This window comes from Empidonax traillii, unplaced genomic scaffold, assembly GCF_003031625.1.
Source record: "Empidonax traillii isolate 1590-97213 ecotype Southwest subspecies unplaced genomic scaffold, ASM303162v1 scaffold237:size1322474, whole genome shotgun sequence".
NCBI lineage: Eukaryota > Metazoa > Chordata > Aves > Passeriformes > Tyrannidae > Empidonax > Empidonax traillii.
Window position 1 is genome coordinate 981,283 of NW_020955430.1, and position 26,585 is coordinate 1,007,867.

The 26,585-nt window shown below is 39.2% G+C and overlaps 1 protein-coding gene across 2 annotated transcripts in view; it reads left to right on the forward strand.

The window, feature by feature from the left end:
• AMMECR1 (Alport syndrome, mental retardation, midface hypoplasia and elliptocytosis chromosomal region gene 1) overlaps positions 1–26,585 on the forward strand; it is a 92,923-nt gene that overhangs the window by 47,609 nt on the left and 18,729 nt on the right. Inside the window, exon 3 of one of the 2 annotated variants that reach the window (XM_027888386.1) lies at positions 8,712–8,822. The exons of the other annotated variant lie outside the window; for it this stretch is intronic. Coding sequence (XP_027744187.1) covers positions 8,712–8,822 — 111 coding nt within the window. The remainder of the gene's footprint in view (positions 1–8,711; positions 8,823–26,585) is intronic. 2 annotated transcript variants of the gene reach the window in all.

The window sequence follows — 26,585 nt, forward strand, 5'->3', positions numbered from 1 at the left end:
GGTAGAGGGAGGACAGAAAAGGAAGAGGAGATGGAAGAGTTTTGAGGAATAGAAACAAAGGATAAACACATGAAATATAGAAAGGAACACAATGGGCAGAATAATGAACTTTGAAGTTCAGGGTGTGATGGGGACAGGAGCACACACTTACTCTGCAACACCTTACCCCATCTCAAATTGTGCCAGGCTGGCAGTGCTGATCAGAGGAGGGTTATGTGCTTGTGGCTCTGTCACAGAGCAGTGTGCAGTTCAGCAATTCCTCATCCAGTGCTTATTGAGAGCCACAATTGTCTAGGCCAAGTGCAGAGCCATCCTATCTGCTCCCACACATCTGGCCCTGTGCTGCTCAGATAAACACACTGGCCTGAAGTAGCTGAGAGATGTCTGTCTTCAAGCTGGGTTGCTCCCTCTGGACCTGTGCTGAGAGATTTGTAGGCACCTTTAGCAAAAAGAATTATGTATAAAACAATGAGGCTTTTTAAAACAGCAAAGCTCTTCTTGTTGTCAGTAACTGATGGTGTTGAAACAGAGATGGTTGGTTGGTTGGTTTTGAGGAGTAGGTTTCTGTGTTTACCGTGCTGGTCAGGACTTGGATAGGATTAGCAGAAGTTTACAAGATAGAAGGCTAAACTGACTAAAGTCAGAGGTAAATATGGAAGAGCAAGGGATCATGGTGTGCATGATCACAGAAAATACTGTGATAATACTCTAGTGAGGAACCTTGGCATCACAAGTGCTGTGTCTTAAGGAGGATGCAACCCCTTGTCTCATTCTGGTAGTTCCATTCTTCCTTGATAGCTTTTATTATTAAAGACCAACAGACACCTTCTACTTGGCATTCAGAGGACAGTGAAAAAACTTCTCTTTCCCCACTGTTCCTTCACTTCCACAGTTTTTGAAGGAGTTATGAATTTTTACATTTTGTTCTCCTTGCTTTTTTCTTCCTCTTAGATACTCTCAAATTGTGTCCTCCCCTCCCTGTTCTGTGTGGGTGACGGCTTCATGCCACTGTTCTTCCTCACTGCAAAGAGTATTTTCAGTTTGAAATGACTAATGGTTTCCCCGTTGCATGGATGATTCTGACAAGAAATAGTAAACATAAAGGCTGTGCTAACACTGCTGTTGCTAAGATCTGCAGCCAAGGTGCTGGAATAACCTTGTGATACTGCATTGGCTAATTCTTGGGTCATACTTGGAAAGCTTTCTTCACAGCTGTATGGGTTAGAAATATTTTAAAGGCTTGATTTTTTAAAACTTTTTTCTTTTTTTAGTTAAAAAAAACCCTTCTCAATTAAGAAACAGAGCCATGCCTATATTCTGTCTGGCCTAACTGCATAGGATCTGTGTTGGGTCCTTACTTCAGCTTGATCTTAATATCTTGGAGATGCAGGTGGCTTTAGTGACTAACACACAACTCCAGGGGCTGATGCTCTGAAGATACTCAATTCTAGGTGACTTCAATTAACTTAATGATTTAGCACCTATCCAGTTGTATAAACCTGATACCTGCTGATTAAGTTATAAAACAGCTTGATGACTTGGAGTTTGTGGTAGACAGGAGCTGTGGCTGTGGTTTGAAGCAGTTTGAGCTGCTGAACTGGTACGTCCTGTTGGTTGGTGTGTGCATACCCAGCTGTGTGTCTGTGCAGGTGATGGGGCACATCAGTCCATTGCACAGACTCCATTTATACCCAGTTGAAGTTGTAATTTGGGGAAGAAACATTCCAGTTGAGGGGAAAATTCAAGTGTCTTCTCTTTAAAACTGAGATATATAGGCCTAAAAATTCATCAGTAACCCTGGGCAATGAAGCGAGTAATTAGTTCACCGGTAAGGAAGGTGCAATCCTGTGGAATTTCCAGGTGCATTGTGACCTGAAGTCCTCAGCCTAAATGCTTTTACTTTGCCACCTGTACTGCCCTGAAAAACATCTCTATGGAGAATCTAATGATTTTGAGTGTTGTTTCTTGAAAGTGCCTCTGAGGAACTGTAAATATTCAAATCTTTTTTTAGCAATGCTAAAGAAGCCTACATCCCCAACGTGTGTGATTTCTGAGGCGTTCTGCATTTTGTTACATGTCAATATTTATTTTAGCAAAGTGAACAGCAAACTTTGGAACATATGTCATAGAAACTCGATTTGTTTCATGGAGTTGATTGATTGTCTTTTGAGAGTTGGAGGTGGAAGGTACAAAACAACAACTCTTTGTCGTTTGTTTTGACAGTTTTGCCGGTGCTGTCTGAGCATACCTCAAACTTCTTGTTGTCCCCTAAAAAATTACTACTTGTACCTTCTCTTTTCTGGAACGCTGCCTGTACTGCCTGAGCTCTGCTAATACAGTATAATAGAACAGCAGCTCTGCTGCAGCTGAAGAAGCAAACACATCATTTGGCTGTATTTGGGAATTTATGTTCATTTTTAAAAGGAATTTTGAATGTGATCCTTTTTAAGGTGTTGTAGATTCACTTCAGAAAATGACCTACCAGTCAGCCGTCCTTTTATTTTTAACCCTGATTATACTGTTATTTAAACTAGGTATTCCTAAAATAGTAGCTGCTTTCTGACCTTCCTTAAGATTAGCTGCTTAGATAAGCTGAACTTGCCCACAAATTCACACCTAGCAGCTCAGGTTTGAGGCTGATCTCTCTAGGGCATGTGATGATTTCAGAAAAGCCACCAAATATACTAAGTGTGTTATGCCCAATGACAGAAATCTCTGAATGTTTGTTTCTGAAATAGAGAAGCTGGAAGAGTTGCTCATTTGATAGTCTAGTCCTGAGAGTGACTGAAAGAATATGCTGCACCCTCAGAAGTAATTAATAACATTTTCAGTAATTGTATGGTATTTTAATTCAAAAACTGCAGATCTTACTTCCAGCTTCTGAATGATAACATTTTTTTCCCTTTATACTCCTTAATAATCCTGTGTCATATTGCACATTGATTGCCTTCATTGTGCTTAGTGGATCTATTGCTGTAATTGTTGGTCTTTTTTGCACTTGTGCCCATTTCCTTTGAAGAAGAAGCTTGGAGCTCCTGTGAGAAGCTACTGACTTCTTCCTTTTCTTACTTCTCTTGTCTTCCAGAAAATCTTATATATTTATTATCTACATTTATCAAATTCTGTCTTTATAAATGGGGATGGAGGGCTATTGCTCTTCACCCTTATTCCTCCTTGGAGATTCATGGACTCTTGACTTTCTTGTGTCTTACCAGACTTTTTCTAGAATATATCTGTTAAGCTAAAATGTCCTCACACCACACTATGTACTTGTATGATGGCTGTTGCAGAAAGACACTCACCAGACTTTCGTTGTTGTTGACCAGCTCCATGAGATCATCCCTCAAGTTTCCCCTTTCACCACAAACTGGTTCCTTTCAACATCCCTGCCCACCTCCTGTGCCTCAGAGCGTCAGGGCAGATTCCTCCTTATATAGAGGAATGTGAATTAGCTCACTGAATCGTGATGACTGGGAATGCCACAGCCTGGAGTGTCCCAAAGTTTGGAGTGCATCAATCAGCAGGGGGGCTGCTTTCTCTGCTCCTGAACACGGCTGGCATCGCATGTGTGAGGGATCCCAGCATAGCGTTCTCATGATCAACTTTAAATTTCTTTTCCTCCAGATGCTTCTAGTTGGAAACATCATTAGGTGAAGGTTTAGCGTTATTAGAAGGTGTAGCATGATCCCAAACAAGGCATAGTAAGCTTTAAATTAAAGAATATAAATGTTAGAATCTCTAGAACTTGGAACAGTAGCTTGTTCAGTTGTGTGAAACAGAAAGGAAAACACTGCCAGTGCAACTTTGCTTATTCTGGATTCTTTCTGGGTGTGTGGAATCTTGGAAATCCTCAGAGCTGAAGTGGAAGCACTCTGGTCTCACAAAGGGGGGAGTGTGATGCTTTTGAAAGTGTCAGATCCTACAGCCCTGGGTGTCAAGTAACATCAGGGTTGCACAGGCTTTTCTTCCCTTCTCTGGCTGTAAAAGATAGTGGTTCAATAACTACAAATAAAATATCTATCTAAATATTATTGTACCTTTCAGTTCATCAAGTTTAATCCTTTTCATTTCAAAGTTCTTCAAGTCTTTATATTATTTTGGAAGTCTTCAAATGAAACCAAAAAAAAAAAATCTCACTCAACTTTTATAAAAGTAGAGAAATATTCTTGATCTGTTGCCTGTCCTCTTCCCTGTTCTTCCCACCTTGCTCCCTTTTCTCTTTCATTCTATTCATAGCTCTTGCTTTCTCCCCCACACCCCAACTTCAAGAATCCCTTCCCTTTTTTTGGTAAATAGGAGGCAGCTTGTATCCGGTAGTGCTTTATATTTAACAGTGCATTCTGCATGATGTCAGTGTAAGTTATTGGCACGCTGACTGATTTCCGAAATAGCTTGCACACTTCTGCTTTCAGTCTAAATATTTTCGGTAGCATATAGCAAGCAGGTCAGTAACTGGTTTAGGAGATTTTGGTTGTGAAACATCAGCAAGTGTGCTTAGGGCACTGGTAAGCATGCTGTAGGAGAGACTGTTTTGATACTTGCTTTCAGCTTCTCTATAGGTTTTTGTACCTTGTGACCTGCACATGAAGTGCTCCAGTTCTCCCAAAGTTGTAGCAGATTAATGCTCAAATAAGGTATAAGGCTGTCCTAGTTTCTTCATTAATGAAAATAGTGTGGTAGTAGCTGGAGTGGCACGTGGGCAGCACTGGTTGGGTGATCTGTGCACCTGGGCCTCAGCTGCACATTTTCTGGGTTGTGTTTAAGGTCAGTGTTTAGGGTATTGGATACACTCATGTATTTTAATGACAAGGAGACAAGCTATTTACCTATGCATCTTTTGATGACTGCACTTGTATATAAGGAAGCAATTTCAGTTTAAACTCTTACTCTGTTTCAACTCTGTCTTTAATTCAGTTTTGCAAATGAAAGTAGGAAAAAAATATATCTGATCAGCTGTTTTACACTGTCAGCAGCAGGTGTGGCTCGTGGGTTCCTGATACCACAAAGAGAAGCAGTATAACCCATCAGATAAGGTCTCGAGTCTGTTGGTTCAAGAGAGCTCCCTCCCAAGCTCAGAACTGTTACGCTTTTGTGTTTTATCCTAAACTGAGTACGAGAACTACTTGAAGCTGGTTGTTAGAGCACCTCCCAGAGAAGTGCAACATCTGGTTTCGTGATTTTAGTTTATTAGTTAAACTAACAAGCAACAACCCCCCCTGCAGCTTTCTGACTACATCAAGACAGAACCACTCAGAAAGGTGAGAGCACTCAACCCAACAGGCTCTTTGACTCTTGTGAGATATGGGGGTTCAAACTTCTTTAGACAAAAAAGGACTGATTTCCAGCAGACCATCATCCTTGCTGTACATCATTGGATAGCAGGGACTCCCAGCATCACATCTGCTGTCCCTTCTGCTTTTTACTAAATATTTTTAGGTCTAACAATGTGTTGCTCAAAAAAACCTCCTCCTTTTTATTTTAAGAAAATCAGATGCAAATAAGAACTTTTCTTTTTCAAGTTGAAAATACACCAGTTTCTTTATCTGCTTTTGACATCAGTATCTCTGCAGTTTGGCACCTTAGCCTCAGATTTGCAGTGAAGTTAGAGAGCAAGTTTATTTGTGTGTTACTGGCTTTCAAACAAGAGAAGCATTGCAGGCTTGAGGAAGATCGGCAAGCAGCTGAAACCAAGGATACCAGTAAAGAGTAAAAGAGCATCACTAGAAAGAAAAAGATTCGCTTCTCTGCGTAGCTTGCTTAGCTTCTGTGAGCAGGTTTCCTGTGGTCTTTGTTTAGTGTAAGCCTAGAAATGCTCTGTAAAGGCTTGGACTCAACATTAGGCTGTAAGAATACTAAATAAATTGTCAGTGTTTCTAGTTCAAGGATGGAACTGTCAATGCAGGTGCAAGACCCACCTGTGTAATTCTGCCTCCGGTTCTGGACGTGGATGTTCAAAAAGGAAAATGTAAACTGAAAAAAGTGTAGAGATGAGATGTGATGGTCAGAATGGAAAGGTCCCCTTTGAGAGCAAACTGACTGGGTACAACCCATTCAGCTCAGCAAAGTGAAGCCTGAAGAGGCTTGTGAATTCTTTCTATAAATACTTTGGGAATAATAACCAGGAAGGGAAAGAACTACTTAAACTGAAGGACAGTGTTGGCACAAGAGTAGCTAGGTACAAGCTGACTGGGAAACCATTTTGGCAGGAAATAAAAATGGTTCCAGGGATTCTGAACTAAAGCAAGGTTTTAAGGCAACTTTCTAATTTTTTGGTTTGGAGGTTTTGTTCCCGTTATTTCTACTTTTCACATGTAGAATGTGGATCGTTTATGAACGGAATTATATAATTATTCCTTACGATAGCAGGGGCCCTGAAGGTCCTTTTCAGCCTTGTTTCTTGAATATGTCAGTGACTGTTCTGAACCTTTGGTCCACATCACTCTTTGAAGACATCTGCGATGGTAATTAAGCAATTCTATTCAGTAGGATTAGATCTTCTGTGTAGACATGCTGATACCTTTAGTGGCTCCAGGGGAGCAATATAGAAGTTGAAAGGTTGGAAAAACATCTTTAGTCAGGGTTTTTGGTGTCAGGCTTAGCCTGAACAGGATGTTTATACTCCTGCTACCACTGTTACAAAAGTGTATGCATATAACCTTTATTTTCTGTTGGTACTCATTGACATGGACCTTCAAAGTATATGCAGATGCTTCAGTACTGTTTGACATCCAGTGCTGATCTCTGGTCTTCTGTTGTCCTTTTAAAGCAGCAGCAATGCTGCATCCTAGAAACAATTCAGTTTTGACAAGAAAGTAAATGTGTGTATGTTTCCCTGAATTACAGCCTTCCACTAAGTGTATTACAGCTAACAAATCTCATAATCCAAAGGTAAAGGTCAAGAGAATAATCCTAAAGTCCAGTTTGAATCTTATTCATGCTTATTTCTGTGCAAGGGTGTCCTCAGTGCCATTGCCATCTAATAATTTTGTTGATGCCATTAAGGGCAACTGGGATACCTTTCTTGAAAATGGTAATAAAATGCCACTTTTGGAGAATAATGTAATAGCCCACATTCTGCTAAATGTTAGGTAATGCGCCCTTCTGCCTTTGTGCTCTTCAGTATTTATTAAACAACTTTAAAATAGGCAGGAGGGTGGCAGTCAAAAAGAAATAAAAGGAAATCCAAAAGAAAGCTATGACTTCAGCTTCCTCTTTTATTCATCATCATTGACAGAAGGGAACTTGTCCAGCATAATTGAGTAAGGAGGAAGTTGCTGTACCAGCAGGTGATGGTGATAGGAACAGGTTTTAGAAGGTTAGGAGAGGACTGGATGCAGCTGCTTTGGTGCTGTAGGGACTGAGAGGCATTTCGTTTTCTGCCATCATATGATGAATATCTTGTGCCACATCAGACAAAGTGAATGGAATGGCAGGAGAAAAGGGATATGGGCTGCTTCTTGAGAGTCCAGAGTGCACACACTCCCTGGGTATGTACCCCAGTACAGTTTCAGGCAGCTCTGTTATGCTGTGCAATTGTGCAGTGACTGATCTACTCATATAATATAAAGCTCCTGGCCTTAGTATGTTTTTAAAATCTCAACTTAGCTAGAGAGGGAGGTTCTGTTTCACAAAGCAGATCCTTCAGATGAGGAGTCAGACAAGACAGTTACCAAAGGCTGTCTTTCCATGCAGCACTGTTAATCTCACTGTGCACTGTTGTAAATGTACTCATCATGTGCAGCTGATAGCTGGAACAGAAGATGATTCTTACTTTTCGATGCAGCCAACTTGACTTTTGTGAATTTGTGAATTTACTCCATCTATGCTTCTGTATCTGTTGCCTTCCTTAAGGGCACCTGTGATACTTGTGTTTGCTTTGTCTGCTGCTTCTCAGGTGCCAGCCTGAGGTGGGTTACCTCGTGTTAGACCTCTTGGTCTTCACAGCCATGGCTGTGGCCTGTGGTGATAAGACTGGGCACGAATCAGCCATAAAGAAAACCAGAAGGGTTTGTTCGTGTGTATGGTGCTGAAGAGCAGTGCCTGATCAAATGGCTTTGGCAACAAGTCAGCAGTGCATCCTTAAGTGTGTGTGTGGTGGTCACAGGTGCCAGAATGTCGGAGATGCACCTCGCTTCTGTCAGCTTTAGTGCAGCGGGGCTTCTTATATCTCTTCGTATCAAGAATTATAATTGAGACATATTCAACTTACTAAGAGATTTTGCTCCATTCCTGGTCGTTTTTGAGATTACTGGCTTGGCATTCATGGAGAAAATACCTTTTCCTCAGGCAGTTCTCTAGAGAGCGTTCCTAACTTTTGTTATCTTCCAAGGATTTCTGTTTCTTGCCAGCAGTGTTAAGGTCCAAAAGTATTTGTGTCCAGGAGGAGGGATGGTGTGACAGAGGTATTTTTCCCTTCCATAAAGGGTTCCTTATGTACAGGTCTCTAAGGCAAGGCTTTTCCCATTCACAGGAGAAGGTTAATGGGTTAACAGTGAGGGACACTCAGCATATCAGGTCCGTTACCAAGAGGTTTCATTCTTGGTGAACTATTCCAGTAATCTTATTTTCTGTTATATCACATGATATAATAGAGTTGTTCTAGAGATTTGGCCCCCCCGTTGCCTGCAATGGAAGGGCACTGTTGCTGAAATTGCACACCAACTGTCAAAATTGCTCCTGTGATCATGTCTCTCTTTTCCTCCCTCGAACAGCCCACTGTTTGTAACGTGGAAGATCGGTCGGGATAAGCGATTGCGTGGATGCATAGGTACTTTTTCCGCCATGAACCTGCATTCAGGACTCAGGGAGTACACACTTACTAGGTAAGATTTTGTTTTCTGGAGCCTTGACTTAACGTACTTAACTAGTCTGTTGAGGAGATGATAGGTGTGCTTTGGGTTTCCCGGCTGTGTCGTGTACTGATCAACGAAAACCTGAGTGTCCTTTTGATGCTGAGTGTACTGCCTGCTTATTGAGTGCTGGTGCCATGAGGCTATGATTTCAGTTAAAAACCAAAAGTTGAGCCTATTTTCTTTTTATTGGTCTGGAAACTACTCTCTAGTAACTTATTGTAACTGACTATTATAGTATTTTTTCCAGTGTTCAGACAAATTTTAACCTTAATAGTTAATGTCAGGGCAGAAGACCAGAAAGTCAGATTTGGGGATTATCCTATTCACGCTTCTAAAACAGCAGGTATTCTCACCTCTTCTCCATCAGGTGCTTCCAATCAGCTGCAGTTAATTTAATGCTACAAATTTCCATTACATGTTACTCTTCAGATACATCCCAGCCCCTGAGTGGGAAGCTTCTGGATGAGGGAGGTAAGTGATGATAATCCTTCACTCCCTGGCAGCATAATCCTTCATTTTTTGATCTACACCTAAATTCATTCACCTTAATATTGTTCCATTTCCTTTGCATAGAGTGAAAACTAATAAGTTTATCACTAGAGCTAGTAGCAAGCTTTCTACTCGTGTTTTTCTAAGAGTTTTCTTAAGTTTATTCTCTAAAGAATCAATGGAATTTTGTTCCTCTCAGTTAAAATAGACTTCATAGTGCTTTAAAATAGAAGCTACATTCTGGCATGTGTAGACCTCTAAAATTGCCATCACTTAAAATAATTAGTGCTTCCAGATCACTCTAGATTTGAGGCTTTCCTCCATTACAGGATCTTCCTCTTTGCTGTTAAAATACCTTCTCAATCCTAGTATTAAGTAATATTAAAATGGGACATATTCTTTCTTACTTGTCTCCCTAGTTAGTTGCAACTTGAAGTTCATTTCATGCTTCTCTGCTCAGCTTGAAGAAATCAACTGCTCATCTCCTGAAGTCCTTGCAGACTTCTGAAAGACCTAGTTACCTTTATTGTGTTCAGTTTATTTATTATGTGTTCTGGAATGTTTCTGCTTGTGTCCTTTAAAACCTCAGCAGTCAAAACGGTCAGTGAGAAGAACCTTTGAATAAAATTCAAAGCAGTTTCTTTGCTGAGGGTTAAAAGTCTTAAAATCTTAACCACTGGTGAGCCAGACTGGATGAAAGATAATTTACCCCTTGCACTGAGGAGCGTTTCATTTAGGTGTGTGCTTTACAGTGCCTGATCAAGAACAATGAGCTTGTACAGAAAATTTCCCCCTAAGACTAGGAAGAAGGTGATAGCCAAAAAAATAGTCTTTGTTCCTCATAGACCTTTCCATTCTCACAGTTCAGACAGGGCTGCACTCTTAAATACCTTTAAAAATGCTCCTGAGACTCCTGTCACTGTTTTCTAACTCTGAAAGCTGAATTCAAAATACATGAAAAGGGATAGAAAGTAAAGGTAAGGGAAATATTTTCAGTGCCATATTTAAAGGATGGCCCACATGCTGTGGAAGTATCTATCCTAGGCTCTGCAGGGTACAGTTTGGTAACTTTCAAGATGAGAAAAAAAATGGAACTATATACCAACCTGTTTTTTAAAACAAACCTTCAAGAGAACATAGGTTGTTTTAAAATTCAGTACTATACTCAGTGGCAAATTGGATTTTGTTACCTTTTATGGGGAACCTCTTTTGTTTGTGGCACCCAAAACATTCCCTGGGTTTTTTTTAAACAAAAGCAAACAACCAAACTTCACATAAGACCACTGAAATGTAAAGTTCGTGTCTGAAAGTATGAAAAAAGTGTTCCCTTCTATCAGTCATTATTTTAAAAATGAAAGAGAGGCTTGCCTGTGATCAGCTTCCTTCCTGATGTTGGTTGTTTCAGCCACAGAGCATTTCAGGAATTAAAAGAAGCACTTCTGGAACATCTGGGAGCTTTCAGAGTTTGGAGCTTGACAGGCCTCCTTAGGAGGGATTAGAAACTAGGATGTTATAGGTTGATCCTGGAGTGTGTGGGCAAGGGGCTCCTGCAGAAGACAAGAGCATTCCTGAAAGAGGAAAACTTCTTTAAGGTAGAAATTAATCAACAAAAACAGGTAGAATGAGAATGGACTCGTACTTCACAAAGTGGAACTTGACCAGAATTTTCAGTTGAGGATACAGGCAGATATTCTGCTGCCTTTATTTTCCTTTGACACTGGGAAGCACTTTCCTTTGGTTATTTTGAAGATACAGCATGGATAAACAGAACCAGGTTGTTTGTCTAGTTCATTCTTATCTTTTTCAGCACCTTCTGTGGAATTGTGGCCCAGCTTTCAGTGAGTACAACACCACAGAAGAACAACTGTTCTTAACTGCCCTTGTGCTTAGAGATCAAAATATCCACAATTTCCTTCACGCATCATTTCATTACAAATATGCTGAACAGCCCTTAGGATCACAATAAATGAGTTTTTCTTTTTTTCTAGTAGTGGTCCTGGTTGTGTATTGTATCCAGTGTGTAGCAAACGCATTTCTATCTGCATACAGCAGTGTAGTTTCTTCAAAGTAGCGCAGTTTCCTCTAGAAATCTGAAGTAAACATTTTCTTTCCTGGGACACCCCTGCCCTTCGCTTTTTGGGGTCTCTAAACAAAAACAGCGATGATGTATAACCATTTTATGCTCTGTACGTTGTCATGGTGGTATTGCCAGTATGTTATAAACAGGAAATTTATGTGGAATGATTCATCATTAATTGGATGCATCTGCCTAAGTTGTGAGGAGGGATGAGAATACCCATAGTTAAAAATGCTAGTACTCTATTCTTAATAAAATCTACATGTTAGAATTTAGTTTTCTCTGCAGTTATATCAGTGAAACACAGGGGAAAAGATGTATTATAAAATCTTCTGCAGAACTTTATGAAAAGATAAATTTTGACGTAGTGATTTTTTTTCATTTTACTAGGAGATTAGTTGGGTAACAATCTAACCATGTCCAAATGTTACACAGTGTTGAATATGGCATTTTAGAATGTAAAAAATTTTACCATGGGCAAAATAGTCTTTTAGACTGTGTTAATTGAATATCCCACCTGAATGCGTGAAAATAAACCAATCCAGATTATGAAAATACCTTATGTTTTACAGCTTCTTCAAGAAAATACACTGAACTTGGAAGCAGGTTACCACAGAATTTCATAACAGGTTGATAAATTACTTTTTCATGTATTCTGTACAGCAGTAAGACTTGAGTTTTGGCACTGAAGTTTTAAACTCCTGCTCTTATACATTTGAGATACTGAATGAAATGGTTTCACTCGTTCATTTTAGTTTTGGTTTTCTACCTATTTCATAGAATTTAAAGTCATATTTTATTGATTAGTGGATGTAACAAGTTCTAAGTGTGTAAATTTAGTTTTAACTCTGTGCTGTTTTATGCTGTCAAAGCTAGAATATGTATTTGGGAAGGGAAATAGTAGTGAAGAGGCAGATGAAGGGAGAAGTTTCACGACAGAGCCTCCTGTCATGGGAGAAAGTAGTGAAGAAAAATTGGAGCAGTCCAAGGCAGAAGTGTATTAGGCTAATGGCTGAAAACTGGATTTAAATCTTAGAATAATATGTAAGCCACTCTCCTTTAACTAGCATAGACCTGTCTCTACTGACTACCTGATATAATCAGTCTTTTTGTTGTATGTTCTACTCACCACTCCACCTGAGGGAAGTATGACTGCTCTCAGACATTCAGCCTAGATGTGGTTGATCAAGAAAAGAAAACAAAGAGAAGCTTGGGATGAGAAGCACAAGATTGAAGGAAATGAAACCTGCAAGCCAACTTTCTCATAACTGAATTTGGGTGTACGTTCCATATGAGGATTTGGCTACCACTGGCATCAAGTACTGCTCTTTGTCAGCAATTTCAGGAGTCTCAGTCCGTGCTGCTGCAGTATGGCCTGCCCTCTCTGTGGAAAACCTTTCCTCCTATTCCAGAGTTAACCATCCAACTGCAAGACAACAGTATGGCAAGCTAATTTAAGGGGTAAAATTGCAAAATATTTCATGGCTGATCACATTAATATTGACGTTGGCCTTACTCGCTGAAGACTAGAGGCAAGTATTTGTGTAGACAGGTCAGCTTCCCTCTTGTGTTTAGCTGAGGTTACTGCTCTGTTTAACCCTGTAATCAGCCCCCACAGCTCAGTGCTAACTTCCCAAAGCCTTTACCATCAGACACTGTTGCTGTGGGTGTAGATAGTCATTGCCATTGATCCAGGGCAGAGTGTACTCATCTGCCTGACTGCAGTTTTTCGAACTGCAGTGTTGGGGGAATTACGTGTTTTTGAAGCTGTTGTGACCTTCACTGTTCACAGAAGTCATAGGTTGAATTAATTCCTGCAAGTATCATTTCGTGTAATATTTTAGAGCGTATTGTTGCTTCTGTTGCATATTCTGCTTGTTGTCCACTGATAATACTTTGCAGCCTGTCTTATTTTTGGCTTTGATTTATAGTGAACCACTGCCAAAGTTGGCTTTTTTTTTTAATTATTCTATTAATATACTGTCTGGTGGCCATCAGTGAAAAATGCCTGGTAATTGTAAGGTGAAGCTTAAACACTGTCATGTTGGAAACTGAGAGACCAACCCCATGTGGCTGCAGCCTCCTTGCTGATAGAGAGCAATAAGGTCTCCCCTGAGCCTCCTTTTCTCCAGGCTAAACACCCCCAAACACCCCTTACTGGGCAACAAGGATCTGTCCTGGAGTGTTTGCAGTTAGGAGTGAGTTCAGAGCAACCTGCATTCCTGGGGAGGTTGGTAGTTGAGAACATTGCTACCACATGGGCATGTCCCAGTGACCATTTATATGTATGGTGCATCTAACAAGGGTACATATAACACAGGGCACACATGAATTGGGAGTCAGAACTGGGCCAAAGAGTATTAAGCCAGTTCAGCACTAAAACTTTGCTTTACAAATTACAGGATGTATATAGATATAGATGGTGTTGACTTCCGGAGGGATTAATAATATAGTGTCTTAGAACCCCTTTTTGGTTTCCAAAATGCTTCTGGTAAAATATAAAATTAAGGCACCAGATTTTTAAAGACTGACTGATGGCCTCTAATGAAACTGAGGCAAAATGACTTTATTACACAGACATTTTGTACTGGCTCATGGCCTTGCCTGCCTTGTCATCTGTATGCAGATGAGACTTCAGTGAAACCTGGAGCTGTTCATATTTCTAATTTTTATCTAAGCCAGAAAAAAAAAAAAAAAGCCAGTTGCTTTGACTTTGCTTGTAGACATTGACTTTAGAAATAACAACCACTTTAATTTGGGTAAATCCTCACATCTGTTATAGTGGAATATATGTTTAGTGGTAAAATGGTTTGTGGTGTAAACTCACAATACCAGAAACTCTAAATGAAGTATATAAATCTGAATTTATTGAGCCAGCCTTAGTTACTCTGTGTGAGTCAGTTCAGTAAATAGGTCTGTAATGATTTTGTGCACACAGTGCCAGGTCGTTATTTCAGGGAACTGTTGCTTAACAGAACTGTCTGCTGCCTTTTCTCAAAGGGCAAAGCTTAAATACCATGCTGGCTCTAGAATTGGAAAAAAACACAATTTTTTTCTTTAATGATGGGTTAAATGTTTCTCCTTATTTAGTTATGAAGTGAAAATCATGTTTTTTAGGAGAGAAGAGTATGCCCTAGGGAATACATGTCTTTTGCGCATTATGTGTGTTGGGGATGTGATAATTCTGCCTTATTTTTTTTTTCCTTATTTAAAAAAAAAAACCAAACACAGAAGGGACACAGGTTTTGTAATTGTTGGTCTATTATTCCTGAGAAAAACCTTGCTAGACCCTTGGACCTAATAGTAGATGATAGTCTGTTTCCTTAGCAACACTTCCTGAAAGAAAGTAAAGGAAAACACCACAAATGGAAGGACAGTCCTTAGATTATTATCCTTATGAAAGGAGGAGAGCATAATGATGCCCTAGCAAAGCTTTTTCAATAGATCCAGGGTTATCAAATATTGATAACTACTGTTTTGCTGGGGAAACTAAATTGTAGAATATGAATTCTTTGGCACAGGGGAGTGCGTTACTGTGTTTTGTGAAGTAAACTTACTCTGGGAGTTGGCTTTTTATGAAAGGTAACTGGAAATCAAGGAAAACCAGAATTTTATCATTAAAAATTATAACAAAATTGCTTTATCTCTATAAAGTGACTCCATGAAGTTTACAGAGGATTTTATTGAGACTGTCATAAGTTTAAGGTCTCAGCAACAGAATTTGGTGTAACTAAGGAAAGATTTAAAATACTTCTTTCATCATCTTATTTTAAAACACGTGCATTAAAAATTGTGATTTTTCAAAAATGTGCTTCTTATAAAGTACATGCTTAGAAAAAGACATGCTCAAGCAGGGTAACTTGCATCAGTTAATGTAACTTGTACTTTTAATAAATGAGATGTTCCTGAAATTGGATTGAATGTGAGAGAGTAGCTGGGCTGTCAGGGAGGAGCCGTGTCATTTGGGACTCCCGACTTTCCCACGATGATCTTGCAACTCGAGTTCTTCCCACAGAGTCTCCTCTTAACGTGAAGAAAATGATGCACACCCTGTAAGTTCAAAGACAGAGTTCTAGTTGAGTTGAAACACTAGTTTGGTTCTAAGTCAGATTTGAATATTTTGTAATGCAGAAGTAAACTTTGGCTCAAGGAACTAATTTTTGCTGAAATCTGATGTTTTAATACCAGTTAGCAGAGATTAAGCAAGGTCACAGGAAGAAGAATTGTCTCATGCTTTTAAGCTGTTAAAAATCTTTAAAGTCTGCAGCTTTGTGTGGGAGGCACTGTGGGAAAGGAGTCTCAATTAAAGTTTTGAGTCTGTCAGCACCTCCTCCATTTAGGTGTTTTCTGATGCTTCCTTTTAAGACTGTGTAAAGAAGAAATAGCATGAACTGGGTGTGGAGAACAGGGCTCCAAAAACCTTTCTTATCCATGTTCACTTTAACACAAAGGTGTTGAAGCTTTTGAAATTGTATATACACACCCCTTTCCAGTGACTAGAATAATGAGAATTAAAATGCTCTTGTAAACTGTAGCAGAGTTTTCTGGTATTTTCAAATAGTACCAACAGATACCTATTTCTAAAAATCATTCCTGTTGGCTTCAGGAAGAGAGGATTGTGTCCTTTACAGAGCTGAGCAGTTGAGATGGTAGAAAAGCTCTTGGAAAAAGAAACAGCAAATCCTTTGCTGGGACACAGCAGCCATATAGAACACTGAAGAATGTCTGAAGGCATCTAAACTTACACACACTTCTAAGGTAGTCCTGAGGTCTTACAGCCCAAATCACTGCACTATTTCAACTTGTATCATGTGTGTGTTGGTAAGCAAGTGATCTCAGGGCCAGGGGGGAGAGATGACAGTGAGGAAAGTTGACTATCTTGAACTTCATCTTTTACAGATGACTGAAGTTTTGCTGTTCTTCTGCTGCATTGTAGGGGAGAAGGTATATTTGCCTGAAAATAAAAGGGTTTTTCTTTTTTGGCATTATTTTAAAATATTAGGTACAGAAACAGTCCAGTTTTGTCTCTTCCCTTTGAATTGTTGATACTGTTTTCAGATTCTGACATTTTCAACTGCAGTGCTTGTTAAAATGTATGCAGTGCTGTATACACTCCAAACGTGTATTGGTGATAGCCTTTATTTTAGAAACAGAAATTAAATGTACTTTGATTCTCCTTTTTTTTTCCTATGTAAATAACAGTGTATGGATGCAATTTCCAAAGCATCCACTGCTGTGAAAGTATGTAAATAAACAGTTGCTTAGTTATAATTGTTTAGAACCAAAAAAAATATTTCTAACCTTAGAGATTCCTACTTTTATGTGACTTTTTAAAACTTTAATTAAGCCTTTCTAAATATAGTTGTAACTTACACACAAAGAATAGCTTTTGATCATGGTGGAGAAGAGCTTTTTTTGGCCATCAATACCAATTTCAGTAGGACTGAAAACACTCAGTTCCTCAAGCAGAGATGTTCACTGTGGGGGAGTGGTGACATGTGCCTGTGTCTTAAAAATAATACACAGGCTACAAAGTGTCAGCTCACATGCTTAAATTTAGGTTCACTGTTCAGATGCAGTGGTATAATCTTTGTTTCTTAGTGCAGATTACTTGAATTAAAGGGTCAGTTGTCAGGCAGGCAGTCTCTCAGGTTGGAGAAGTACAGTATATAAATAACTGCCACAAGAACTTGGGGAGCTGGTCCAGATGTAAAGGAGTGCTCAGCTGAGCCTGGGCACAGCTCCTGGGAACTCCCCATCTGTCAGAAACTGCAACCCCAACTTCATTGAAAAGGGCCTTTGTGATAATGGCAATTGCAGTTGTGTAAGTCAGGATGTGAAACTTTTATCAACAAGGAAATGTGATTTTTTTTAATTTATTTTCAGTGAATTTTTCGGTTGATTAAAATTTCCTTAGCTTTAATTTGTTTTGATTTGACAAGGGAAAAGAAGAAAAGCTCTTCGTTTTCTGAACAGCACAACTTTCTGAGACTTCAAGTAATTTTGATGACTTATAGTTCTATAACACCACAAAGTGAAATAGGTCCCAAGCTTCCTGTAACATGCAATTAATTCACCACTTTCCTTGCAATTAGGCTGGTATCTAATGTTTTCAGTGCTTTATTGATAAATAAAAGCCAGATTAGAAATACATTCACACTGATACATTCAAACAGTATTTCTTAGTTTAGAATACTGTTCATTTTTTCATTTAGTGTTGCTAAAGTGAATGATTTAGAATAAAAATATATTTAGTGTGTAATAAAAAGGTTAAGCAGTTATTTATCTTCAAATATTGGCTTACATCCAATGTAGCAGAAACATCAATGTAAAGCCAGAATATAATGTGACTCAGCTGTGTGAAAGCTGAAAGAGAGATGAGTGTCTGTATGTAAGAAAAAAGTTCTGTGTGCATATGTATGCATGTAAAGCTTCAGTTCATATGGAATTAGAGTTAAAAGAACTTTTTCTGTTGTCTCTGGGCCAGTTACTTGCAGGCTGTTGTTAAAGCCCCACAGGTAGCACTGTTTTTACCATGAAGAAAAAGTACTTGTTATATACATGTACACAAAGAAGGGAAAGGGGAAATGTAATTTTAAAGGAACTGAGAGGTCATTGCAACCTCAGTTCTCCAGCAGGGCATCACAGCTTTTCACCAGAAAGGCTCTACGTGCTCGGTCAAGAAATTGTTGCTGGTTTTATTTCTGTTCCCAGAAGCTTCTACACAATTTGCAAGCTGGTTAGCTGGCCCTTTCTCATCTGTGCTGAGGATGCATTCTGCAGTTTGCTCACTTAGCTACAGAGAGGCTTTTTTCCTTTGACCTAGACTGCTAATCCCTCATTGCAAAGAGCAGCAGCTGTGCTTTGTCTGTGGAGGTCTCTGCTCCACATGCAGCCTCATTCGCCAGAGCCACCCCTCTTTGTGTGCTCTGCTTTTTCAATTACTGACAGGGTGACTTTCTGCTTTGCTGCTCAGAAAACCCTCTTCAGGTTTGTGGAAGTCTACAATGCATGCATTTTTTTTTAATTTTTTTTTTTCCAAGAGCTGTTACATGTGATTTCATAGAACAGTGTTTGACTAAAGCATTCCTGACATCCAGGAGGTGAAACACTTCTGAGCTGCTTTGTAGAAAAGATGATGAAATCTATTTCCGTTTAAATATTAACCACTCCAGATAGATGTGTTCGATGCCTCTAGTGGGTATGATTACGAATAAACCAGTTTTTTGTGTGTGTCCACTTTGTATCCTCATTTAACACTGAATAATCGGTCTCCAGTTGCTGTTGGTGTAATTCCCTCGGTTAAACACATGTAGCAATGCAAGGTGGTTAAAAGCTGAGTTGACACAAGAAGAGAATGATCTTTTCTTGGTTTAGGCTTTACTGCAGTGAATGGCAAAACTTCAAAGGCAGAAGAATTTGGCCTGTAGTTTCTCTAAGAAGATATGGTGTAAAATATTTATTTAGTAAGCACATTTTTCAAATGTATGTGGTGCTGTTGAGTTAAATGCATTCCTTGAATACTTTAGTTATGGTTTTTGAGGCTATAGACAGATGTAGCCTAACGTGGACTTTTTGCCTTGCCTTCACTTTGAGAACTTCCTTTTCATTCCACTTGAGTTGTTTTTATTTGCTACTCAAAACCTGGTTTAGAGGGGAAAACATACACAGAGTGACAGCTGGCAGACTTGGAACTGAATGTACTGCTTAGCTGAGCTTGCAAAGGTTCTGTTGCTTGGCCATCTTGACCTTAGAAAGAGTGATTTGTGAATGCCCCATCCAGGCACTTTTGTAAGCTGAGTAGGCTGCAGGTGGCACTGAGTGTGCCACCCCAGGTAGACAGAATTGTGACAGAAAACGAGAAGGAATAAAGGGATGAAATGGTGACCTGCTCTCGTGAGAGAGAAGTGGCAGAGCTGCTAACAGGAGAACAAGAAGGTGGCTTACAGACAACTTCTTTGTGTGTGTGGAAGATAAAGGGGAGGAAATGCAGGAAGCAAAACTTCCAGCTGAATAGAATGTGTTTATGCATCCAAAACATACTCTGTTTTTAATTGGGGATTTGTAGAGGTAATGAACAATCAGAGCTTAATCTATTAATGATATTGACGTATGAAGTAAAAACCTGCACGGAAACAAAATCAACAGGACAAAATGTTGGATAGTCTTGTTTGTTGCCTTAAATAAGGGTTACATTTTGTTGATGCAGCAGTTCTGATAGCTGCAGTCTAGAATGGTTTCAGGACAGCGGGAGCAAGTGCCTAGAAACCAAAATTCTCACGAAATAAGGAGGGACCATTTCTTTCCCTGAGGTCTTGTTACATGTGATGTGCCACAAGGGATTCATCTTATGCCTGTCTTTTTTACTGTATTTATAAAACCACTGAGAATTAGTAAGATGCCATGAGCTCATCTATCAGCCTTTACACTGACAGCACTCAGATCTGCATCTCTGCAGATGCACTCACAGGATGTGTGAGAGATTGCACTTCGCTAAAAAACAGTTGGTTTAAACATAATCCAGACTGAGTTGTGATATTGATAAAACACTTATCTTGGTAACAAGCCAGGATATTATTCTGTGTGCTGTACTTTGAGTGGTCATACTCCAGTCTGTAAGGCAGTGTGGACCTTGGGCTGTTCTCAGGTTATGGACTTGTTAAAGAATTTCAAGGCTGGATTCTGTTGCCTCTCATTTAATTTCTCAGCCTCTGTTCACCAGTACCTTCATATTTCAGTGTGTTTTCTTGTCTTAAACTTTTTCCATGCAGCACCTCAAGTAAGTGAATACAATTGAGCAACCTGGTCTGGTGGAAAGTGTCCCTACCCATAGCAGGTAGATGGAACTCGATGATCTTTAGGGTCCTCTCCAACCAAAACCATCCTATGATTCTATGACTTTTTTTTTTTCCTTCTCGATTGAGAAGATTACTGCATAATCTACCATATCCTTCTCTTACCTTATACTTAACCTGATTATATATATTTAATTTGTCCATCACTGTGGTTTCAAAGTCCTGATCAAAAAACAGTTTCTGTATTTGTGGCAGAGAGCACCAAAACTGAGCTTAGGAGTAACATTCCACCCCCAGCTAATTACTTCGTTTTTAAAGTGAATCGCTGACAACTAGTAAAAATTCAACTATATCCTACTTTTTATGTAAAAATAGAGTTTATAGTATTTCTAGTGACAAAAAAATGCTGAGAAAATGAAGTACTCTTCTGTTCTAGAATTTTGACAGCATAATAGAAAACTTTTTACGAGCTGCAGGAAATGGAAGATGTAAATGTTTAAATTATCTTCATGTATTGATATATGTATAAATGGAATTGCATTGCTGAGACGTTTAGAAACATTTTTCCATATGGGCTTAAGATGAGGCTTTTTAAAGTTCATAATAAATTAAAAATACTTCATGGTCATTTGTTCTTTTTTAAAGTTATGACTTGAACGCAGCTTTAGAGGGGGAGAAATATTTTGTGAATTGCTTGAATGAGAGTTGAATTCAGCAATAATGTGCCCTTAAAGATTTTTGTCTTGACTTCAGTATTTGTTTAGAAGTAAAAGGGGGGTCTTAGATCAATATTGAGAGACATTCTGGAGATGTAAAGATTCCAGAGACTCTTTTTATGCTCCTGGGGATTTGGGTGATTAATGTTGCTCAAGCTGTATAGTTCTAAGTGTAATTGAGCAGTTCATTTTTGTTAATTATCTAAACTTTGCCATCTGCTGGAGAGCCTTTTGGTGACATTATAATTCAGTCCAGTTGGAGCTCAATTAGAGTTTTCTGACTAGTCTGTTGTCATGTGTTTGCCAAATAAAAACCTACACACTGAACCCTGGTCAGTTTGGTTACTCAGTGTTTAAATAAGCATCTGGAATCACTGTGACAAGCTCACTGCATTTTGCTGGGAGATCGTTTGAGGTGCTGTGGATTTGGGTTTTTTATATGGCAAACCAGGACATTTCCATGGCAATTGACACCTTTCAGCTTCCTGAATGTTTATGACACAAATTGTCACGCCTTTTTGAATCCCCTTGTCCTCATTTATCTCAGTGTGATGACAGATGCAGGGTGAGGTGAGGGACAATAACAGAAGAGAAGCTGCCACCTACAGAGAAACTCCTGCGTGCAGCTGCTGAATGATGTTCCCTTGTCAGAAAATACCCTTCCAGGTCCATGCTGAGCAATCCCCAGTGCAGACAGCTGTTCTTGGATATTCCTGCCTGCCTTGGTTCAGTTCTAGTCTGGAGTGCATGGAACCAGCAGTTGCAGTTCTGTTCCTACACCCAGGCCATGCCCAGTAACTGCACACTTCGGGCCGTGGTTTGCTCTGAGCTCTGCCTGTCATCAACTCCCCTGTGTGATGGGAAGACGGGTGTAGCACAATGCATCAGAGTGAACCTCTGAACTGTTACTTAAGTTAAGATTTTAATTTTTCCCCTGTGTAATAGGGCATGTTGTATAGTAATGCAGAGTGATTCCCCCACACCCTGCCGGGCAAAAACTATGAGAAAAATGCAGAGTCCTTACCTTATTTGGGCTTTCTTCACATAAGAGGAGAAAAGTGAGTCCTTTAGAACCACAAAAGCAATGCAGTGTAAACTTTCTGCTTTCAGGAAACAGTAAGGAAGTTAAAGACATAGAAACTTGACTCTTATGAATGTAATCAGGAACCTACAATATTACTCTGTGAATCTTTTCAGTTCTAACTGAACTTTTTGATGGGAGCAGGTTATAGGAGCTATGACTCTTATGATCACACTTCCCACTTAAAGTCCATAACAGCACATACACAGAATTCTCTTAAACTTTAAGGACTTCTCCATAGAAGCCTTTGTTGTTTCCTTCATAAGTCCTGGCAGTAAGAAAGAGAAATTAATTTCAGACATTATGTCCACACAGTGTAACATCATTGTGGCATGATGATGAATTGGGTTTATTTAGAAGAATCCAAAGTGTCGTGGAATATTTCTCTGGGTAATTGTCAGAGCAGTAGAAAAAAAAAAATCATCTTTGTATCTCTTTGTGCTAAAAAGTTCTGAATTTATGGAAGTGTTAGTTTTTACAGCTTCATGCATATGAGCTTTCTTTTCTTAAAAGCAATTTTGTAATGGTGAGTCAGTGAGGAGTTTGATGGTTTTTATCTGGTCCATGTGGCTGACAGACCCAGCTGAAGAACCAGCAGTAGTTAAACCTGCAGGAGTCTCAGTCACTGGGCAGGTGCATGTTGGGTCTGTGTCTTAACCAGAGCTCACCGTGACTGCAGAGCCCCTGGGCAGCTTCTCAGACCATCCTGGGTGTGCTGTGGACTTGATTCAAGCCAGGGCAAGAAATCAAGGTTAAAATAAGGATTTATCTGGAAATATTCTGTAAAGGCCTCTTCTGTTGATTTAAACAACTGGCAGACTTGTTTGTGGAAAAACAAGGTCCCAGAATCTTATCAGCAGTACCAGTGTGGTTTGATTTTTAATTGTGGGTGGGGGCTGCACGATACACGTGCACACACACACCAAGGTACTCTTAAGAATATGATCAAAACCATTAAATAAGGAGGACATAGAGAGCTTATTTTAGGAACTCTGGATGCCTGAAATAGAGACTTAATTGTCTTATGTAGTGAAGGAATGGAGGTTGCCTTTTCTGATAATCTCTTCTTTGCACTTAATTTATGTACATACTCTGATTTGTCTTTTAGAAGATGGTATTCTTTTCAAGGCTAAAATAACTATCTAAAATAGAGTAGCAGGATATTACTTCTTCCTATTAAATTAATTGCATGTCTGAATTAAGACAGATTAGGAGAAAAAAGACTTTCTGGCATAATTCACTCTTGTGGAGTAAAAAAAGAAATTATCTGAGAGCCCAAATGCCTGATCAATGTTTTATTTTCCCACCTGGAATACTGTTGCTGTTACCTGCACTGTGCATACAAAATCAGCTGAGAACTTCAGAGATGTATTTCTGTGCCACACAACAAGTGTGTATTTCTTTTTTTACCCTGTGACTGCCACTTAGTAACATAATGTGCAGGAAGTATAAATGTTGTTCTTTCCCTTTCTGTCTCCCAAATGTAAGGGAGGGTTCAGGAAAAACACGTCATTCACAGTTGTTTTGTTTCCTGGAAATTTTTCCAGTCTGACCCCCTCAAAAAAAAAAAAAAAAAAAAAAGACAATATAAATAAATTCATCTTCTTTGCATTCAAGCCATTTGATGCTGCATATAAATCACTGCTTAAAATCTCCATTTAAGTTGGCAAAACCCTGCTGGTCATACATAAAATTGGTAGAAGGCTGACCTGTGGGTTATGTTGGGCTGTCTGATCTCTTATGCTGACAGCTAGGAGAACTTTATTCATAGTAATTTCACTTTCTGAAGTAGAGCACACTCTGCCCTGTTTTTCTGGCTTAAAAATTAATTGCATGTCGTGACTTGGAAGCTGTTAGTTTTCTCTGGTCTCTGCCAAACTGAGCTATGAGAGCTGATTTTCATTAGGAGAATACTGGTGGTCTGTTAAAGCATTCCTTAATTTCTTCCTATTGAAGTTACTGAATGAAAAAGTAAAAATCTGAACTAACTTCATTGCTCAGTAACCCAGCAATGGAAGAAACAATAAATGGGTTGGGTTTTTTTTCTCTCTGAAACCCTGGCACTCAGTGTCTCTTGTTGCTGTAATTTCTTCACTGCTCCCTAAAATCCAGTGAGTTTGCCACTCATTAATTTCAGGATGTTTTGAATTAATTGAAGAACAATATCTGGGCCCTTGGGGCTCAGTTCATTGACAAAGAGCCATTTCTTTGTTAAATACATCTTCAGAGGTAATTCTGCTAAGCACAGTTCACTCACTGAAAGAATCCAGACTCTCAGGGTTACACTTAACTGAGCCAAATGAAGAGCAGGTAGAACTTAAGTCCTTTTCCTACCATCTGAAAGTAGTACCAGTGTACTGTTTATCAGAAGAAGGTAATAGTTTGTAAAATAAGATCTTTAGCTTATTTTTCATAACTCTCCTGATATTATTGGAAGAATTGTTTAGATGCCAGAAAGTTACGGTTCAGTATCGGAAACTGGTTAAGAGAAAATTGACTATAGTAGAGTGAGCTGAGAAGATACTAGCAAAGTAACTTTTTAAAATTGGATTAAATTTATCAGTCCTATTTTGATTAATCTTATGGGAGCTGTATTTCTGCATGGTAGGTTGAGCAGATTGTGAAAGAGAGGCTGTCACAGAAGGATTTTTAGGAGTCGGGGATCTTGGATTCTATTCTGGGTCCTGTCACTGACTCACTGTGTGAGCCTCAGAAATTGCATGAGTCACTTCATGTCTCTCCCTCATTCACACTTCCCATAAAAGTGAGTATTCCTTATATCATGCCCAGTGTTTGACAGCTTCCTTTGCATCTCCTTCTCCTGTGTCATGTTTAAACCTCCAAAGTAATTTCCAGCAAGGTACAAAACTGTATCAGGTTTTGCCTAAACTCTCTGTCCAGTGTTGGTCTGTAGGTGTGACTGTCCCCAAAAAAGAGCTTTAGTGATTGATTTTATGGTTAATATTTGTCATTAAATAAAAACCTGCAAAATACTAGGAATTCAATTCATCTAATGCCTTCATTGATTTACACTGAAATCCACCGTTACTGTTTTGATGCTTATTTGCTATCAGACTTTTTTGAAGGATCTTGTAAATTCAATCACAAAGATTTTCAGGCACTTCTAAACAGAATAATGTAATTTCACTGCTATTTCTTATTTCCTCAATATGTGTCCTACTGTTTGTTACTCATCTGCCACATCACGTTTAAGAGCCATAGGTTTCTTAAAGACTGAAGCTGACTTTTTTTAAAAAACATTTTTACAGCCTACAGAAATTACAGATGAACAATACAGTGTTGTATTGCATTTTGATTCACCTGCTCATACTGTTATTTCAGGTTATTCCAAGAGCTTCTGTGGTGGTATTTTATAAAAGCAAAATACAGCCTTAAGGAACATAAATATATAAGGAATATGATTTTTTTTCTGCTAAACATGCTGTTTGTCACAGTAACTCAGAATACTTTAAACAATTTCCTTTAAATATTCAATGTCTTTAAAGTGTTTTGCAAGCTTTTCTATATCCCAGATACAGGGGGAGTGGTACGTGGAAAATGAACTTATTGAAAAACATTTCCTATGGGCAGATAAACTTCATTTGAAGAAAAACTGAGATTTGTGAAGTGCAGCTCAGCTGAAGGAAACCCGATAGTTCAGTAACACTTTGTTTGGGGCTTTTTCTTAACTGGCAATTACTTGATTTTAGTAGGACACCCAAGACTGCATAAATATTTAACCAGAAAGGCCATGCGTGTGTGTGCATGCATTTTGTGTCTAAAAATAGGTCTGTTTGAACAGGATTCAATTCTGACTTTGCCTGCTTCGCTTTTAACATGGAGCAGAACTCCATATGGAAAAACTGATGCCCTTTTATTGGCCAGCCAGAATTCCCCTTGCTTGGCACTGCCCTTTTTCAACTCGTCACTGCCATGTACTTTCATTTAGTCAGCAGTGATGGATGTAGATTAGTTCTGGGCATGAAGGAATAAAGAACAGATGGCTTAGAAAATGCTTTTGAAATTAATTTTGAATTCTGCCTGATTTTCCCTGTTTCTTTTGCTAATTATTTGCATTCACCCTTTCTTAATTCTAAGCTTAACATAAAAATTGTGGAGTTAATATTTTTTTAAACCTGGTATCTATTTTTGAGGAAAGCGTGTGCATTACCTTGCCTTGTTTTCTGCTTACTGTGAGTTGGTCACTGAGGGGCACAGGGACCTGCCAAGGGAGGCCTGAGTCTGAATTTACATCCACAGACGTCTGTAGAGTGTGTGAGGTGCGTGGCACATGCCAAACTGCTGCATCTACAGACTGAGATTCTTCCTTCCCGGAACAGGAACAGCAAAAGTAAAAGCTCCTGCAAGGATTTTTGTCCTCGATAAGTAAGTGTTGAGATCTGCTGACATTTCTGAGAGTGAGGCCACTGTGTGAAGCATTGAGAGCTTAGGTTTGTACAGCAGGCACAGCTGCCCCTGAGGAACTGTACTGGGCACCATCCACTCGTTCCACTGGCACCATCAGAGCAGTCAGAGATGGAGATTGATTTGCTACCCACAGAGATGAAGGAAGTT